The sequence below is a fragment of the Corvus cornix genome, chromosome Z (genome assembly GCF_000738735.6).
Source record: "Corvus cornix cornix isolate S_Up_H32 chromosome Z, ASM73873v5, whole genome shotgun sequence".
In the NCBI taxonomy this organism is placed as follows: Eukaryota; Metazoa; Chordata; class Aves; order Passeriformes; family Corvidae; genus Corvus; species Corvus cornix.
The window spans coordinates 1,347,067-1,363,356 of NC_046357.1; the positions used below are offsets into that span (position 1 = coordinate 1,347,067).

The 16,290-nt window shown below is 38.5% G+C and overlaps 1 protein-coding gene across 10 annotated transcripts in view; it reads left to right on the forward strand.

Moving 5' to 3' along the window:
• DYM (dymeclin) overlaps positions 1-16,290 on the forward strand; it is a 208,775-nt gene that overhangs the window by 135,998 nt on the left and 56,487 nt on the right. For all 10 annotated transcript variants that reach the window (XM_039566839.1, XM_039566841.1, XM_039566844.1 and 7 more), the window contains one exon: positions 9,516-9,618. In XM_039566839.1, coding sequence (XP_039422773.1) covers positions 9,516-9,618 — 103 coding nt within the window. The remainder of the gene's footprint in view (positions 1-9,515; positions 9,619-16,290) is intronic.

Sequence of the window (16,290 nt, forward strand, 5' to 3'; positions counted from 1 at the left end):
GCATGCACACCAGTGTGTTTGAGCAAAGATGTACCAAATCCAAGCTGCTGAAAGGACAGGGATTTGGACCTTAGGTTGCATGACAGCAGTGTCTTTCTGATTTTCATGTTGCTATTTCTTTGTTAGGAGTCTGTTCTTGGGGTTTTGGGTGGGAGTTTTGCTCAGGATGCTTTCTCCAGCAATTTCCTCTGATTCTCACCCACAGAGTTTTGTCCTCATGCAAGGCAAATGTCATCTCTCATCGGCTATGAGACACTTACCCTGTTGAATTAAAAGCAAGGAGATGAAATGGAAATATTGTGGACTCTGCCCACTTGATATGCTTATAAAATAGTAACAGAACAAACACAGGGATCATTGAAAGGAATACCTTGAGACACCTAAAACAGGTTTTGTGATTTTAAGCTCAGAATAAACCTTGTATTTAGTCTGAGCTTTGCAAACATGTATTCTGTTTGTACTGGACTGCGCGCATTTTCTTCCCTTAGCTTTCAGCCTTTTGGAATTTAGTTTCCCACTTGCCCCACTCTCTTGATTAAAGAAGAGTACAGGAGAGAGATGGTGCTCAACAAAGCACTACCCTGTCAAAATAGGCGTGTTCTATAGGATTTGCATGCAGGAATTCAGTCCGTGGTAGATCACAGCCTGCTTATTGAGTTTCTATTTCAATACAACCTGGTGTTAGGTCCTAGCCCAACTCTGCCCTGTAAGTGGAATTACAAGGATGTTATTTGGCATGCCAGACAAAAGGGGAATAAAACGATCTGTACCAAGATACAGGGGAAGGAATTTACTGCTTTCTGTTCTTTTTACTTCTCTAGCAATAGGAGCATCCATTTCCCAACATTGGCTGGAAAGTGGCCATGAGATGCCGAACAATTTATGCCTTCAGTTGAAAAATACATTTCCTGGTTTCTGGAAATTAAACTCTTGGCTTATTTTGTAAATATTTGCTTTTGTCTTGCCCCATCAAATTCCTTTCTTCCATGTTGTTTCTAGTGTCATTGTCTTTCTGACTCCATTTTAGCAGGAAATCCTGTTCGTTAGTGCAAAGCCTCCCTTAATTGTTCTGAGTTGTTTCTGATTTTGCCTATATACCTACAAGTGTATGGTGACTTCTACTTAATATAACAATATTCTAAATAATAATCTATCCTCTATGAGGCAGAATTTGATATGGCTTTATAGCACATGACTTACAGATCTCTGCTCATACGTAAGCAGTGGCAGATAAAAGGGTACTCTTTAAAATTAATTAGATATTTTGTCATGAAGATATCTTGAAGTATATAATTTATTATGATCAAGTTTAGGATTGTAAAATTAAACGAGTGGCCTTTTATGTTTGCTGTTAAAACAGGGAGATGGGATGGAAATAATTTTCTTACCCAGGCTGCATTAAAACCATTTGTGATGCCAAGGGAACAGCTCAGGAGAATGACTTTTTATATAGGCAGATAGTGACAGGACAGCTTTAAACTGACAGAGGGAAGGTTCAGATTGGATATTACCAATAAATTCTTTATTTAGAAGGAAGGGCGAGGGCCTTGCTCAGGATTCCCAGAGCAGCTGTGGCTGCCCCATCCCTGGCAGTGTCCCAGGCCAGGTTGAACGGGGCTTGGAGCAACGTGGGATAGTGGAAGGTGTCCCTGCCCATGGCAAAGGGTGGCACTGGATGAGCTTTAAGATCTCTTCCAACCCAAATCACTCAGAGATTCTGTGGTTTAGGATTTGCCCTGAAATGGCTGGCAACTGAGGCACACCCTGTTTCCAAGAGGACGCAAACTTATATTCTTGAGAAGGCACAAGATAAAAAAAGCAGAAAAAGGTCTGATCACTGTCCAGCAAAATTGGAACATGGCAATACCCTCCTCATGTGAACCTGCTACCATCTGGGAGTTCTTTTCATTCCCTGATCCCTTCAACACTTTTTGTCCATCAGTGTGACCCTGCAGACTATTTTCTTTACATCCATGATGTTTGTGGAGTCTGTACACTATGAGTCTCTTGAGTTTCACATCATCTCCACAAGCCAGGTGGACTTAATAGCAAATCTTTATTCAGCAGAATTTAGTCATTTTTCACTTTACAAGATTAGAAAGAAAGATATAAAGTATGTTCTTACTTTCCGTTTATTCTGTTATTTAATATTTTAATTGGTTAGGTTCTGTTTCCTGGGATCCTAAATGTCTCCCAGGCTTTAGAGTTGGGCTCAAATAAATAAGAGCAGTGCCCCTCTATGGAGTAAATTGCCCTGAAAAGGCCTTGGAGTTCTCCATGGCTATTGTCTCTCTTTATTTCTATTTATGTGCCATTGTAGCTTGGATAATTCGAATGCAGAATGCCTCAAGGGCTCTTTAGTAGACATGAACACAGGAGACTTAGGGATTTTTCTCTGCATTTGTTTGTAGTAAATGGATTTCTCCCGGTGCTGGGTTCCTTAAGTGCTCACAGAGCACTTCTCCATCGCCCACAGACAGGCACTTGCTTACAACCTGTCCCCCATACAGGTCTATGGGACAATGCATTTATTGTATTTCAAGTGGAGCAGCACAGTGCATTTGTTTTGTTCTGATGTCTGGTATGACCCTTCACAGACTTTTATTCAACCAGATGGGCATTTCAGGTTCTCTGCTTGGAGATGTCTGTGCAGGCACATATCCATGTGTAGAGTTCTTGTGCCACAGCACACATTTTTTTTTGCTGTAATCTTTTTAAAAAGTAGGTCAAACCCAAGAAGCATTCCTTACATATACAGGAATCAAGGTATGGTTTTAACTTTTAGATGTCAGATTTCAAAAATAAAATATTTTTAGAGCTTTTTTCTAATATGATTGTGGCATTGTAAAATCCTTTTGTTTAAAAGGAGTATTTTTTGTGTAACAAGGTTTTGATGTTTGGGGCTTTATATTTAATTCTTTAAAATAGAGAACAATGGTACATTTGGCATGTGTATGGTAGGAGAGAGAAAAAGTAGCACGGAGTATTGCTGAATTGTTTGAGAACATTCGTCCTCAAATTTTTTGATCCATGGAACTGTTTTTTTCCATCACCAGAGAGTGGTTTGTGTTTGTGTGCTGTTCAGTTTGTTTGCAGCACTTCTGAACTAGGAGAGCAAGCAGAAAAAATTCAGAACATCTGAATTTCCAAGCTTCAAATAAATTCTGTGGAGAGGTGCTTTAATCCTCAAGTAGTTTTTTTACTCAGCACAGATAGAGTATTTCTAGATATTAAAATAAATTAATATTCATCTTTAGAAGCTCAGTAGTGATTTGAATTGTGAGAAATCCAATCCTTACCCCTTCTTGCTGTCTTATAACTTGATCTGATTTTCCTCTGCTAATGTCATCAGTTTGTTTCTGTCTGTGCCTCTGTTGTTCAGGCTTCCATCTCTTTCTTTGTATCACAGCACCAGTCTAAGCTCATCTCATACTCTAGGTATTGAGATTCTCTTCTTTCCTCCCAGGTTTTTCTTCCCTCTCTGCCATTGCTTGACAGTGCAAATAGGAATTTATTGCACCTCAAGCCTGGCTTCAGCTTCCTTTGTAAGAGAGATCTGTGCCCGTGTAATGATAGTTTAGTTTCTGTTTCAATACCTTTTTTTTTTTTTCTTTTTATTCTTGTAGGATCCTCTGTAAGCAAGTTCCCTTTCTCCACTTCCATGGTTTTTGGTCAAATCACTCTTTCATCTTTCTCAAATACATTGAATAAATGAGTTTTCAAGCATTTCGTGGAGAAGTCTGTTTTCTGGTTTAGAACCTTTGCATTTTCAGATTGTTTCAAAATCTTTCACAGAGGATGCCAGGGGCAGTTGCTGCACAGCACAACTTTACTGGATATAGAATCATGGAATTGTTTTGGTTGGGAAGGACATCTAACTTTGAGTCCAACCATTCCCGAGCACTGCCCAGGCCACCACTGACCCCTGTCCCCTTGTGCCACATGCCCACAGCTTCTAAATCCCTCCAGGGATGGGGATTCCACCACTGCCCTGGGCAGCTGTGCCAGGGCTGAACAACCCTTTCCAGGAAGAAACTTTTTCTTGTATCCAAACGAAACCTCCTGGCACGATCTGAGCCATTTCTGCTTCTCTTATCATTTGTTACCTGGAATAAGAGACCGACGCTTACCTGGGTCCAGCCCCTTCCCCAGCTCCGTTCCCTTCTCTGGAAATGCTCCAGCCCCTCAATGTCTTTCTTGTCATGAAGGGCCATATTTTTGTTAAAACCAAAGACAGGTACTCCTTCAGCAAGCAGCTTTGTTGCATTAGGGGCAGCTCTTTGCTGTCTGGTGGTCCTTAGTTGCTGCTCGCAGGGTGAAATCCTTCATACTTAGGGAGCAGCTTAGATTGTTTGCTGCTGCATTAAATCTCAGCAAGTTTATTTTGTGTCCAACTTCTTGAAAGGTAAAGAAAAATTTAATTTAAATGCCTTTTCTCTTCATTTGTTACTCCTGTAATGACTGTGCCCTTTGCAAAGTTAAACCATAGTATTTTATAGAATCACAGAATATCTTGGATTGGAAGGGACCCACAAGGATTACTCAAGTGCAACTCCCAGCCCTGCACAGACACCCCAACAACCCCACCCTGGGCATCCCTGGCAGCGCTGTCCAAACGCTCCTGGAGCTCTGGCAGCCTCGGGGCCGTACCCGTTCCCTGGGGAGCCTGGGCAGTGCCCAGCAGCCTCTGGGGGAAGAGCCTTTCCCTGATCTCCAACCTAAACCTTCATGACACAAATTCAGGCCATTGGCATTTCTTTGCCTTTGATGTCTATCAATGTGTATCACGTTATATATTCTCTCTATATATTGGAAGTATTTTGGTAGCTTCATCAAGTGTTTAGTAGCTTTTAGTATTTAGTTTTTGGTCCTGTTAAGAATATTTTTCAGCCTGTTGGGATGTCTCACCTTCAGTTCATATAATGCATCCCATGTTACTTTTTTATTATTCAACTGTCTTAATTAAAAAAGAAATCCCCTGTAGAACAAAGTCATATAAATGATGTGTCAAGCCTGTTACAACAGGGGTACTTCTGTGTTTAATTTTACTTCCAGTCTCACTGAAAGAGCATTGATAAGGTGTATTTCTCAGTGCTGGTGATATCCTCCTTGGAATGAGTCTGACAATCACTGTTCCAGTACTATGCTCAGGACAAACTGGCATGTCATTTATCTTGGAGCATCCTATTTACTTCCTTAAAATAAAGTATGCTGGTTCCTTTCCTTCTCATTGTCCAAAGCTTTCAGAAAGGGTTTTGGCAAATTCTAGCTTCGGGTTTCCTTTCAACTTCTACTTTTAATTCCCATTTCTTTTTTTCCAATTTTTTTCTTATAAAAGCTGCATTTTATACATTCTTTTTTTGATGTGAAAAGTGTGGTTTATGAGCTGTTTCAAACTGAGGTAAATCAGACTTTTTGAGACACTTATTAAATGAGTCTCCTTATTGGCTTTTTTTTTTTCTTTTGGGATCTACAGGCTTTGTGGAGTTGAATTTTTGAATGTGTTAAGTTCATATATTACTGGTTTGAATTTTACTGTGTATGCAAATAGCACTTAATCAATTCACTGGTATTTAAGCAGCCATTACTCTTTAGTCTGTATTAATTTTTTTATTTATTGAAGTTCAGCCCTGAGTTAAATTAAAAACTGCTGTGTAGAGGGAGGTAAGAAACCAATGTTGTTTTTAATTCCTTAAAAACAAACAACCACGGGAGCTTGAGATTGTTGTTCAGCCTTGAGTCTTCCTTGTTGGCTGAGCTCATCCCTGCTGTGATTTGATGGTCTGTAATAGATCACATTATCCCAGAATGGAATGGGTTGCAAAGACCTTAAAGATCAGCCTGTTCATGGTCAGGGGCACCTTCCACTATCCCAGGTTGCCCCAAACCCCGTCCAGCCAGGCCTTGGACAGTGCCAGGGACCTTGAGACTTCCAGCTGCACACAGCTTCTCTGGGCACCCTATGTCAGGGACTCACCACCCTCACAGCCAGGAATTTCTCCTGATAATGCCAGCTGATGATTCCTAAACTTCCTAACAGATGCCAGCTGTTATCTCATCTTGCTCTTATTCCAACTTATTGTTTTGCTTACTAAACATTCGCCTGTAAGTACTTCTGTGAGGGGAAGATGAGTTGGGGTACCAAGATGTTTTCATTGTTCTGATCATAACTTATTATTATTATGAAACGTCCATAATGAGTGAGATTGAAGATCTGTTGAGCTCCATAGCCTGCCTGACAGTCGATGGAGAAGAATGGATGAAAGAGGACAAGCATTCAAGTAGAAAAATCCATATTCTTGTTAGCCTGTGCATGCTGCCCTCACTGACAACATAGTACATGTATTCTTGTGTTCGATCTCGACTTACAGTTGGGCAAAAATGAAGACACATGAGGGAAATTTGGGATACAAGTCTCAGTTTCCATTCTGGACCTTGTACCTTGTTGTAGAGAGGGGAACAACCTTGTTGTAAAACATTTTTGCCTTTTTAAAATTGCATTATTCATGTCTTGAAAATCAAAACCAAAACCTTACAGAGATGTGACTGCTGCAAAATCAGGCATCTCCTTTAGAATGCAGCATTTTTTGATGATGAAAGATATTTATGAGCTAATTTCATACAAATGCCTTTTGAGGGTTGTAATTAGCTCTGTGCTTTGCCTTTATTAAAAATTAGTCTGATACTTATCAAGGTGGTTTTCAGAACTAGAGACAGAGGCATAATAATAAGTGAATGACTTGGAATTGAAGTTTTACACCAATTCAGGAGGCAATGGTACTTCCTTGGGACCTCCAAATCCATTCATTAATAACAATATCTGGCCTATTATTTTTCTTCTTTGTTTAGCTGTTGTGTTTCTCTGGAGCTCTTTGAGTTTGCAGTTCTACGCATTTTTATTATGAAAAATTTAGTAGGAAAAATTTCTGCCACATGTCCCTGCCCTTGTGCTTATCTAAGGGATGGTCTTTGGAGAAAGATAACCAATGGATGGAGGAGAGAATTGTGTTGAGAATTTTTAACCTGGATATCTGTTGTGGGCAGTGGTCCCACAGAGAAGTGTCTCAGCATGGTGCGAAGGACATGAACTTGTGGCAGGAGAGCAGAAATTTGCAAGGGGAAAGACAACAAAAGCTCCTGCGCTGCTCCTTTGGAACTAGAAATCAGCCACCAAGGTCTTGCTTATGCCATAAACTCTACTTATAGTGCACTTAATTATTGAAAAAAACCCCATAAGGAATATATAAAGAAATTATTTGTCCATCCTTTTTCTTTCTACTTCCTCCCAGTTCTCTACATTTCTGTCGGAATAAATAAATTTACTTTTTGGTATTCCGGTTCCATGCAGAGTACCACTGTATGTTCATTTTCCTCTTCTCATGCATTGAACACAAGCACTTTCCAAAATCTTGATCCCACTTCCTTGTTTATATTTAAATTTCATTTAAAGCCAAAATGCTGTATGTATTTTGGAGAAGAATCTACTAGCTGCAAATCCTCTTTATTCCAAATTCTTCCTCTGTGAAATTATCTTCTAGAGCAGACACCAGATTTAACCTGGTTTTGCTGCACCCCACCATAAGCATCACCAGATTGGTTTTAACTGATTATTTTGTCTCCACAGCACTAGATGGTGCTGATGACAGTATCTCTGAAATCTGAATCTTCAAAGATACCTATGATTGCAGAAGTAGTGCTGCTGTTTCCTGCCAAGGACCAGTTTACAGATCCAGTTACTGATCTGAACAAAAATATTGGTCTGTGAATGCAATAACAGAATATGGGAGGGGGGGAAAAGTGGGAAGCTCCCAATATATCTTAATTTCTCTCTTGCTTTTTCCCCTTTTAACATGGAATGTTCTAGTGGTATTGACTAATAACTGTGAGTTAGTGTAACTAATTCCTCATGGCAGTGAGGAGTGTTGGAAAAGCCTTTTCCTGAGGCTCTTGACTATCAGTGGGGTGACAAGCACTGATACTCCTAGGAATCCACTCCTACCATCTGTGAAGGATATAATATGAATGATACATTACAAGTTAAAAAAATTCAGGGGACTTCTTCCAGTGCTGATCATCATTTCTTGAAGCAGAAGAGCCTTGCAAGCACATGGCTTCAAACACTGATCCAGTTCCAAGAAACGGAGGCTGTCCAGAATATAATACTGAGGCAGATTTTGCGACCTGTAAGTGGATTTTGTTCATAGAACCACGGAATGGTTTGGGTTGGAAGGGACCTTGAAGCCCATCCAGGTCTACCCCTGCCATGGGCAGGGACACCTTCCACTATCCCAGGCTGCTCCAAGCCCTGTCCATCCTGGCCTTGGACACTGCCAGGGATGAGGGGCAGCCACAGCTGCTCTGGGCACCCTGTGCCAGGGCCTCACCTGTCAGCCTTTTGGTGCTTGATCAAGCCAGCCTTCCCACCCTCTAAAACACACATAGTCATCCTAGGAAAACCTGATAGGAGTCCTGTAATGCCCCCAAAAGAAGTAAAGAAGTCCAAATGATGTTTTTAAACACAGAAAGCCTAAAAACATCTGACACCTAACAAGAGCAAATGGCCTCAGGTTGCACCAGGGCAGGTTTAGAATGGATATTAGGGAAAATTTTTCCATGGAAGGAGTTGTTCTTTCACAGGCTGCCCAGGGCAGTGGTGTGGTCCCCGTCCCTGCAGGGATTTAAAAGCCGCGTGGATGTGGCACTTGCGGACATGGGGCAGTGGTGGCCTGGGCAGTGCTGGGGGAATGGTTGGACTCGATGGTCTTAGAAGCTCTTCTAAGATGGGGGTGGGTTTTTCTGTGAATTGACAGCCATGTTTGAGCTATCCAGGGCTTTAGAGGAGCATCTGACTCCTTGCTGCTGCTGAGCATTAGCTGGTGGCCTTTGCCCACTGCTACTGCTTCCACCATTCTCCTTGTAAATCAGATTATACCACCCTCTGTGAGTGCCATTGCCATGCTTTTCTTCAAAATGCAAGAAAAATATGTTTTTCTCTATGTATATGGACCTCTGATTTAACAGGTTATTTATAAAGCTAGGGTAATCCTTTTTTCCTTGACTTAGGCTAAAATAAATTTGAAAAGAATGTATACTAGTAAAATTCGATAACTCAGCCTCAAAATACCCAAGCTTTTGTCATATACTTGGATTTCTCCTGTCTAAGCAACTAGATTATTAGAATGGATAATACGCAAGATACTTAAGTGTATATTACAATGTATTGCATGAGGTGCTGCACTTAAAAATTGCATGTATACCATTCCTTCTGTAACAGTTTGACTTTTAAGAATTTAATAATGAACATAAAATGTTCTTCAGGTCATATATTGTATAGAATATTTATTACTCAAAAGTTGTCGTTACTTACCCATGTGTTAAACAAACAAAAATAATATAACTATAGTGCATTGCATTCTAAAAATTTTATGTATATAGTAAGACTCCTTTTCTTACTGAACAGTCTTAACTATTTCAGGACATTATCGTGAAGCTATTTTAATTTTTTTTTTCCCCAGTTTATTTTCTCTGTTGTCTAAAAAACACAACAAAGTGCTGGAGCAAGCCACACAGTCCTTGAGAGGTTCCCTGGGTTCAAACGACTCTCCACTTCCTGATTATGTGAGTATCAAAATGAATGTTGTAATGGGTGCTTCGAAATTCAAGTCATGCATCCCTAAATCTGCAAAGAATTCTCTGAGTGTGGCAGCTGAGCAACCACCAACATCAAAATACAGGAACCTGCATGAATGATGTCATGTCTGAAACATCTCTAAAAAACAAGTATTACACTTAGAAATGGCAGAACAAAACCACAACTATTCAGAGGGAAGAGACTTACTGTCAACTTGTGCTTTTCAAGCCATCAGTAATTCAGGATATTCAAATCACACAGTTGAAAACAGCATTTTTAAGAACTGGGCTTTAGCATCCACAGAATCTTAAAATGCCTAAAAATGATTGAAGACAATTCCCAGTGAGCCTCTGGGGGAGTACTGGAGTCATGGGGCAAATTAGTATGTTCTGAATACATGGATACTTACAGTTCCTTTCGTTTGCTGAGCCAATGCACACAAGTAGGCAATAATTTTGTATTTAATTGCACAGCTTGTTGGGAAATCTCTACTTAGGGTAGAAGAAGGAGACGTCTTGCAAGGACTTGAATAATAGCTTTGTACTGCTGAAGTACCTTTGGTCTGTACTCATTTGAACCCTCACTGCAGTACTGTGTGAAGGAAAGAAAAGTTGATTGATCAGTTGCTCACAATTTTTGAGGATGAAAATGTAACAACTGTTTTATTTTCAGGGCTAATATGTGTTCCAGAATATGCCTGCCTGAGACTTTACATATCCTATTATTCTAGCATTAAATATAAAAATACCTAAAAAGGTTATTTGATGTAATAGCTTAATGATTTAAATAAGGAAACAGCATGATACACATCTGTAAAAGAGCACATATAAATAAATATATCTATTTCTGTGCGTACACACATAGGCATGCAGTAACGTACATATGAAAATGCATATTTTAAGGTGTGTGAAAACACAATGCTTGAAAAAAATTTTGTATGTTTTGGACTTCTTTTTAACTTGCTGGATGTAAACAATACTGCAGTTAAAGAAAGGCCCAGGGAAAGGCTTTCTGTAAAAAGTTGTCCCCTTACATACAGAGACAACTGAGCAGTGTAGCTGATAGATCTGGGAAAGCTCCCTGGAATAATGCCAAGAGGCTTAGCTACTTCACTGAATTTCTTCTCTTTTTATTGTTGGTATGGTGTAGGGATGGAAGCGAGAAAGAGAGCACTTGGAAAGGTTGGTGTAGGGGAGAGTAAAGTAAGTTCATGGCCTGTATTTTGAAACAATAAGGTAAACTATTAAGCATGGCTTTCTGGTCCTTTTTCCTCTCCAAATTGCTCATGTTACAGCTCAGTCTGAAGCATAAGCAGTTGACTAAAAGAAGTTGAGGCCAGATTTCATCACTTCAGCATATTCTGCTTCTGAAAGCTTGTGTTTATGTTGTGTGTAAGAACAAGGAAGAGTGTAGGATCTGAGGGGACTGAAATGTCTGAAGCCCGTTCCACCTCTGTATCCCTGCATGGAGCTAAAGAAAGAGGTGATTCCAATATTGCCTGCTCTGCACAGGTTTGTTTATTGAGAGGTGGAGATTTGTCCAATAAGCAGTTCTCCTTGCAGGTTTTGTTCAGACCAAATACGTATTTTAAAAATGCATTTCTCACCATTTTTTCATTCACTTTAATTTAGAGATTATTCATTTTCTTACTGTGCTCTGTAATCCAAAGGGGAATTTGCATGGAACCTGAATCCAAGGGTTAAATCATACATAAAAATATTCGAGGTGCTGCTTAAGGTATTGTCTTAAATCCTGGGTGTTTGAACAGTACTACTTTTCTCTTTCTACTTCTGTAAGTTTTTGTCCCAATGCACAGTCGCTAAACTTGTAGTCACTGATGGTGGTAGGAATATACTGAGTTCTACCTTTACCACGTTTCTTAATGTCTTTTTTGTGAGTATCTGCTGCAGTCTGCCATCAGGTCTGTGGTGTACCAGCAGAGCTGGGAACAGGAGTAAGGAGCTGACCTAGTTGGCCTTTATACTGTTCTTGCTGAGGTTTTTCTGGTTTTTAAAAAAGAAAAGAACAAGTTGTTTGATTTATTGAGGCTGGACCAGTGTCCAGAATCCTTCCCGATGAACTCTTATCAGTGTGGTGGGATTCAGGAGCAGGATGGAGAAGCCAGCAGGACAGGGAGAACCACCCCCTGTCATTGTTGCCTCAAAGACAGGATCCTTTGTTAGACTAATTCTCATGTTGATTTGTTTACCTGTTGTTTCATAAGCCATATTATTATTAATTGTTTTTGTAGCAGCATTGACCTGTTTTGAAGTACCACACTTTGATCCAATTGGAAATGGGAAAAGTCCACTTAGGTTTACCTTTCTTGCTTCCTTGGATTCAATGAAAGCATATTTTCCAATGTTTTAGCAAACAAGAAAACTGGTAATAAAATAATTGAGAATTTTGCTTCTTTTAGTTCAAATCAAGACATATTACTTAAGTAAACATATCAGTGATTTTCTTGGTCATTTGATTACAGACTAATGTAATTTATTAAATCAGAGGTACTTAACAGCATAACTAGAGACATGCTAACTTCTCTTGGGTAGTAGCACATGAGACATGTTGTTGGAGCTACCATCTACCCCAAAAATTTATTTTAAAGGATTTCATAGTCTTGTTTATGATTTTTGAGCACTTCCCCTGCTTGTTAAACTACAGCTGGTAAGGAGAGAGTCTCCTTAACTCTTTCCAGGGAAAGAGTGGATGGAGAAGAAGAGAGTAAATTTTGATTTTTGGCAAATTTATGTAATTTTCTTACTGATATAAGAAAAAACCCAGTTTCCTTAATGCAAAAATTGAGGAAAGTACAAATCAAATGTAGAAATAGTTTTAGATTAAAGTAGTTTGGAACACATCATCACTGGAGTCTTACCTTCTAAACTTTGGGTTTTAAAAAAATAAATTATTCTAGCCAGATGATGAAGCTTAAATGTGTTAGGAATAATTGTAAAAATAATCACACTTAGTGCCAATATATTCAATTATTTAATATGTAGGATTGTCATTTAAACAGCACTTCAGCGTCAGATGAAACTTGTCAAGGATAGAAACCTTGTAGTGTAATACAAAACTTTTCATATTAATAAATATACTCCTATCAATATATGGAGAACCATCCTTTAATCCTCCAAAATCTGTTGGCTTTTGGGGTTATTTAGTACAGAAATAAGTGCATGTTGACAATCCGAAGGGAAAAATTTAAAAAATACAGGTGTAGTGAACTCTACATGGGCATATATATATATATATATAAAAATATATATTTTAATATATATTTATATATGTAAAGTCTGCAGTAGCAAAGCCTGGTGGTACTGGGAGAGTTCCCAATCAAAGCTGACTTCTCCTGACTCCTTCCCAATCCAGTAAATTTACCCACTGTGCAAAGCTGGCTTTCAGGGAGGGCTGGAATTCTGCAAATGTTGATGAGTTTTTCTCTCATCTTGATAACCAGAATTAAACTTTGCATCTGGATGACGAGATTTCTGTATTATTTTCTTTTCCCCCTCAGTTTGTGCTCCATAATGAGCTAAATGAATTCCAATATTTAGATTCTTCTTTGATTTTCTCCTGATTTATATGGTAAATAGAAAGCAGCTGTCTGTTTAACCATCTAACTCTTGAAACTCCTAGGCCCCTCGAGCGTCATCTGGAAGTAATGTAGCTTGTAAAACAAAGCTAAGAAGAAAAAGCAATGTTTGTTTTATGTGGGATGAATGACTTCAGTTGGGGTCCCTCTAATTCAGCCATTATGGGGGTTATTAAAAAGCAGTATTACAAAAGTGCTTTCAACAAAAAAGAAATTTCGGGGGGAAGGGGGGAACTTATATCTTGTTATTACATTTGATTTTATTCAAAGCTCCAAGTACTTCATAAATAGTCCTTCATTTGGGTTTCCCCAAGAGAGAACCAGCCCAGTCTCCCCCCGTACATCGATAGATGTTAAAAGGTTCCCCTGCGTCATTTACTTCCTAGGAAGAAATTGTCTGTTATAATTAAGAGCTCCAGATTTATCTTATAAACTTGGAGTTGCTAAAGAACAGGTAAAATCAGGTCCATGAACTGCAGTATTTTCTGTCTTTTAAACATAATGGAACAGATCTAAAATCTGTTAATGTTCTAGATTGAGTTACGTGCAGAGAAGTTAATTTTTAATCCAGTATGTAGCAAACAAGTATTTCATTCATGACTGATGTGAACAATTTGTCCTTTAAGTAAATGTTGTGATGTTTTGGGGGTTAGAACGAGATGATCTTTAAGTCTTCCCAGCCCAAACCATTCTAGGATTATATGATTCTATGAATCATAGAGCCATTTGGAGTGGAAAAGACCTCTAGGTTCATCAGGTCCTATAATATGTTCTGTGCTTGCATATCTAATATTAAATTAGGTATCCTGCAACTCTATCTGATTTTTTTAGTTATCTAAAGAACAGTTTAGTGCAGAGCTCTGCCATCACATGGAAGTGTTTTCCTATAAAAAGTGTTATCACAAAGAAATGGGAAGTCTTCCCTGCGATCATCTGTTGACTCCACTAATGATGCAGAAATGAAATTAAACCCACTTCCAAATAAACTGGTTGGCCATAATAGAGTTAGTGTGATGCAATTAACGTTGTTCAGTTGGTAGTCTGTAAAGTACTGCTCAGTGGTAACTGCTAAGAACACACAAAATGTGTAGAGCTGGATACGCTGTTGGCAGAATGGGAAACTTTTACCAAATTAAATCAAGTCTCCTAACTGAGATATGTCCATATTTGTCAAATACTAGGGTAAGGAAAAAAGCCAAGGTAGTTTTGTTTTGTTGGGGGTTTTTTTTGTCATAATCTTTTTTAAAACTCAGAAACCACCCAAAGCACTGCGTGGGTCTCTTCGGTGGTTTGTCTCTATTTTCTTACATTTCCAAATGTCATCAAGAAACCCAGTAAGATTTTTTTTTTAATACCTTAGCCCTGCGTTGTTAATGGTCTAATAAACTTCGGTTTTGTGCATGAATTTTTAGATTCTCATGTTGTCTAGAGTAGTAAACTTAAAATGTGATTACAGAAGGGATTTTTTATTAGGGTGTTGTTTACTGAAAGTGTATGGAAAGCAATATACTGCTCGGTGGGTTTTGTGTGGTATGTGGATTCTAGCAGATTAAGTTGCACTTAATAGGAGAGTCACCTTGTTTTGCACTATAATACCTTCTTTTTGATTACTCTGACTTGATGGCTGATGAAGTAACATTTTCAATATCAGGTTATTCTTGGGTTTGCCTGTCTCCAGTATTGAGCAGAGGGCCTATATATACTTTTTCTAAATATTAGTCATAGCCTCCTCCAGATGAATTATATTTTATGGAATATTACTCCTACCTAATCCCCCTATTTTTATATCACCAAAAAATAGCTATTTCAGAATAGACTGAAATAACCAACCTAACCCAAATCTAAAGGGAGCTTTTCTATTGAGTAATAGCTGAATTCTGCAGTTCTGTCTGAATTCTTAATCAGTTCTTTCCTTTAAATGAATTGAAACTTTCATGAGAAAATGCTGCATAAATTATCTTTAAGCAGAAGAACTATCCTGAACTCCTGTGAAAAAGATGGTGAAGTTCAGTCTGTTTGAACTTCTGTATATCACTATGAAGTACCAATATTTATTTGCAGCTGTTTTTTTCATTATTGTGTTTTCATGAGTACATTGCTTGTGGTTGAAAAATTTTTAGACAAGTACATTGAAGAACATCAAGATGATGTTCTTCAAAAAGGTGATGGTCTTTCATCACTCAGGAGTTCCACAAAAGTGTCGTTGGTGTCTGGTATTTGTGTGTCATAGATGGTGTTAAGCCTTACTTCGCTTAGAAATTCTCATTATTTTGGAAAATAAGGGTGAAAATTCCTTTTTATTAAAGAACATTTACTGTGGCAATAGCATCTTATGATCATCTGATTGAAAATCTTCCATTCTTCAGATTTTTGAGGCAGGAGAACAAGTAAGTAGAAGAACTTCTGACATTAGCTGTGCAAACACCTGCTAAAGTAATTTCAAAACCCCTTGTTTTGCTCGTTAAATGCATTTGAAATCAACCAGACATTAACATCATGATTTTTTACTTATTCTTCTTTAACAGTTATATACCTTTAGGACATTGTCATAATTTTGTAGTAAAGGATACAAGTTATGGCATTTGTTAAGATTTTGCACTCAAACCACATGTTTTTTGATAAGACTGCTTAAATGAGTGGTCTTAAAAGAAAAGATGATTAAGCTGAAAAAGTTGTAAGATCTTGTCTTAGAAATGGATGAGACCCTGGGGTTCCTTCACACCTCCATAAATTAAACAGGAGAATTTTGTATGCTGACTTTTCTCCTGCACAGGTAATTGGGTTGCATTTGAGAGAACTGAAACCTGGGAATGCTGGGATTTTAGAAGGGTCTGAGGTGTAGCTGTAGATAGAAAATGTGATACATTATTAAGATAAAACCTTCATGAGCCTCTCTATAAAACTGTTTATTACTGCCACGCAAACCAACATTTGTTTTATTCAGACTAATGACAAGTATTGAAGTGTTTGGGTGAAAAAAGGAAAAGTACTGATCCCCAAAGCACCCTTCTTTGCTGATTTGGTCATTAGATGCTTTTCCTGCTGCCTCTTTCACATGAGTGAG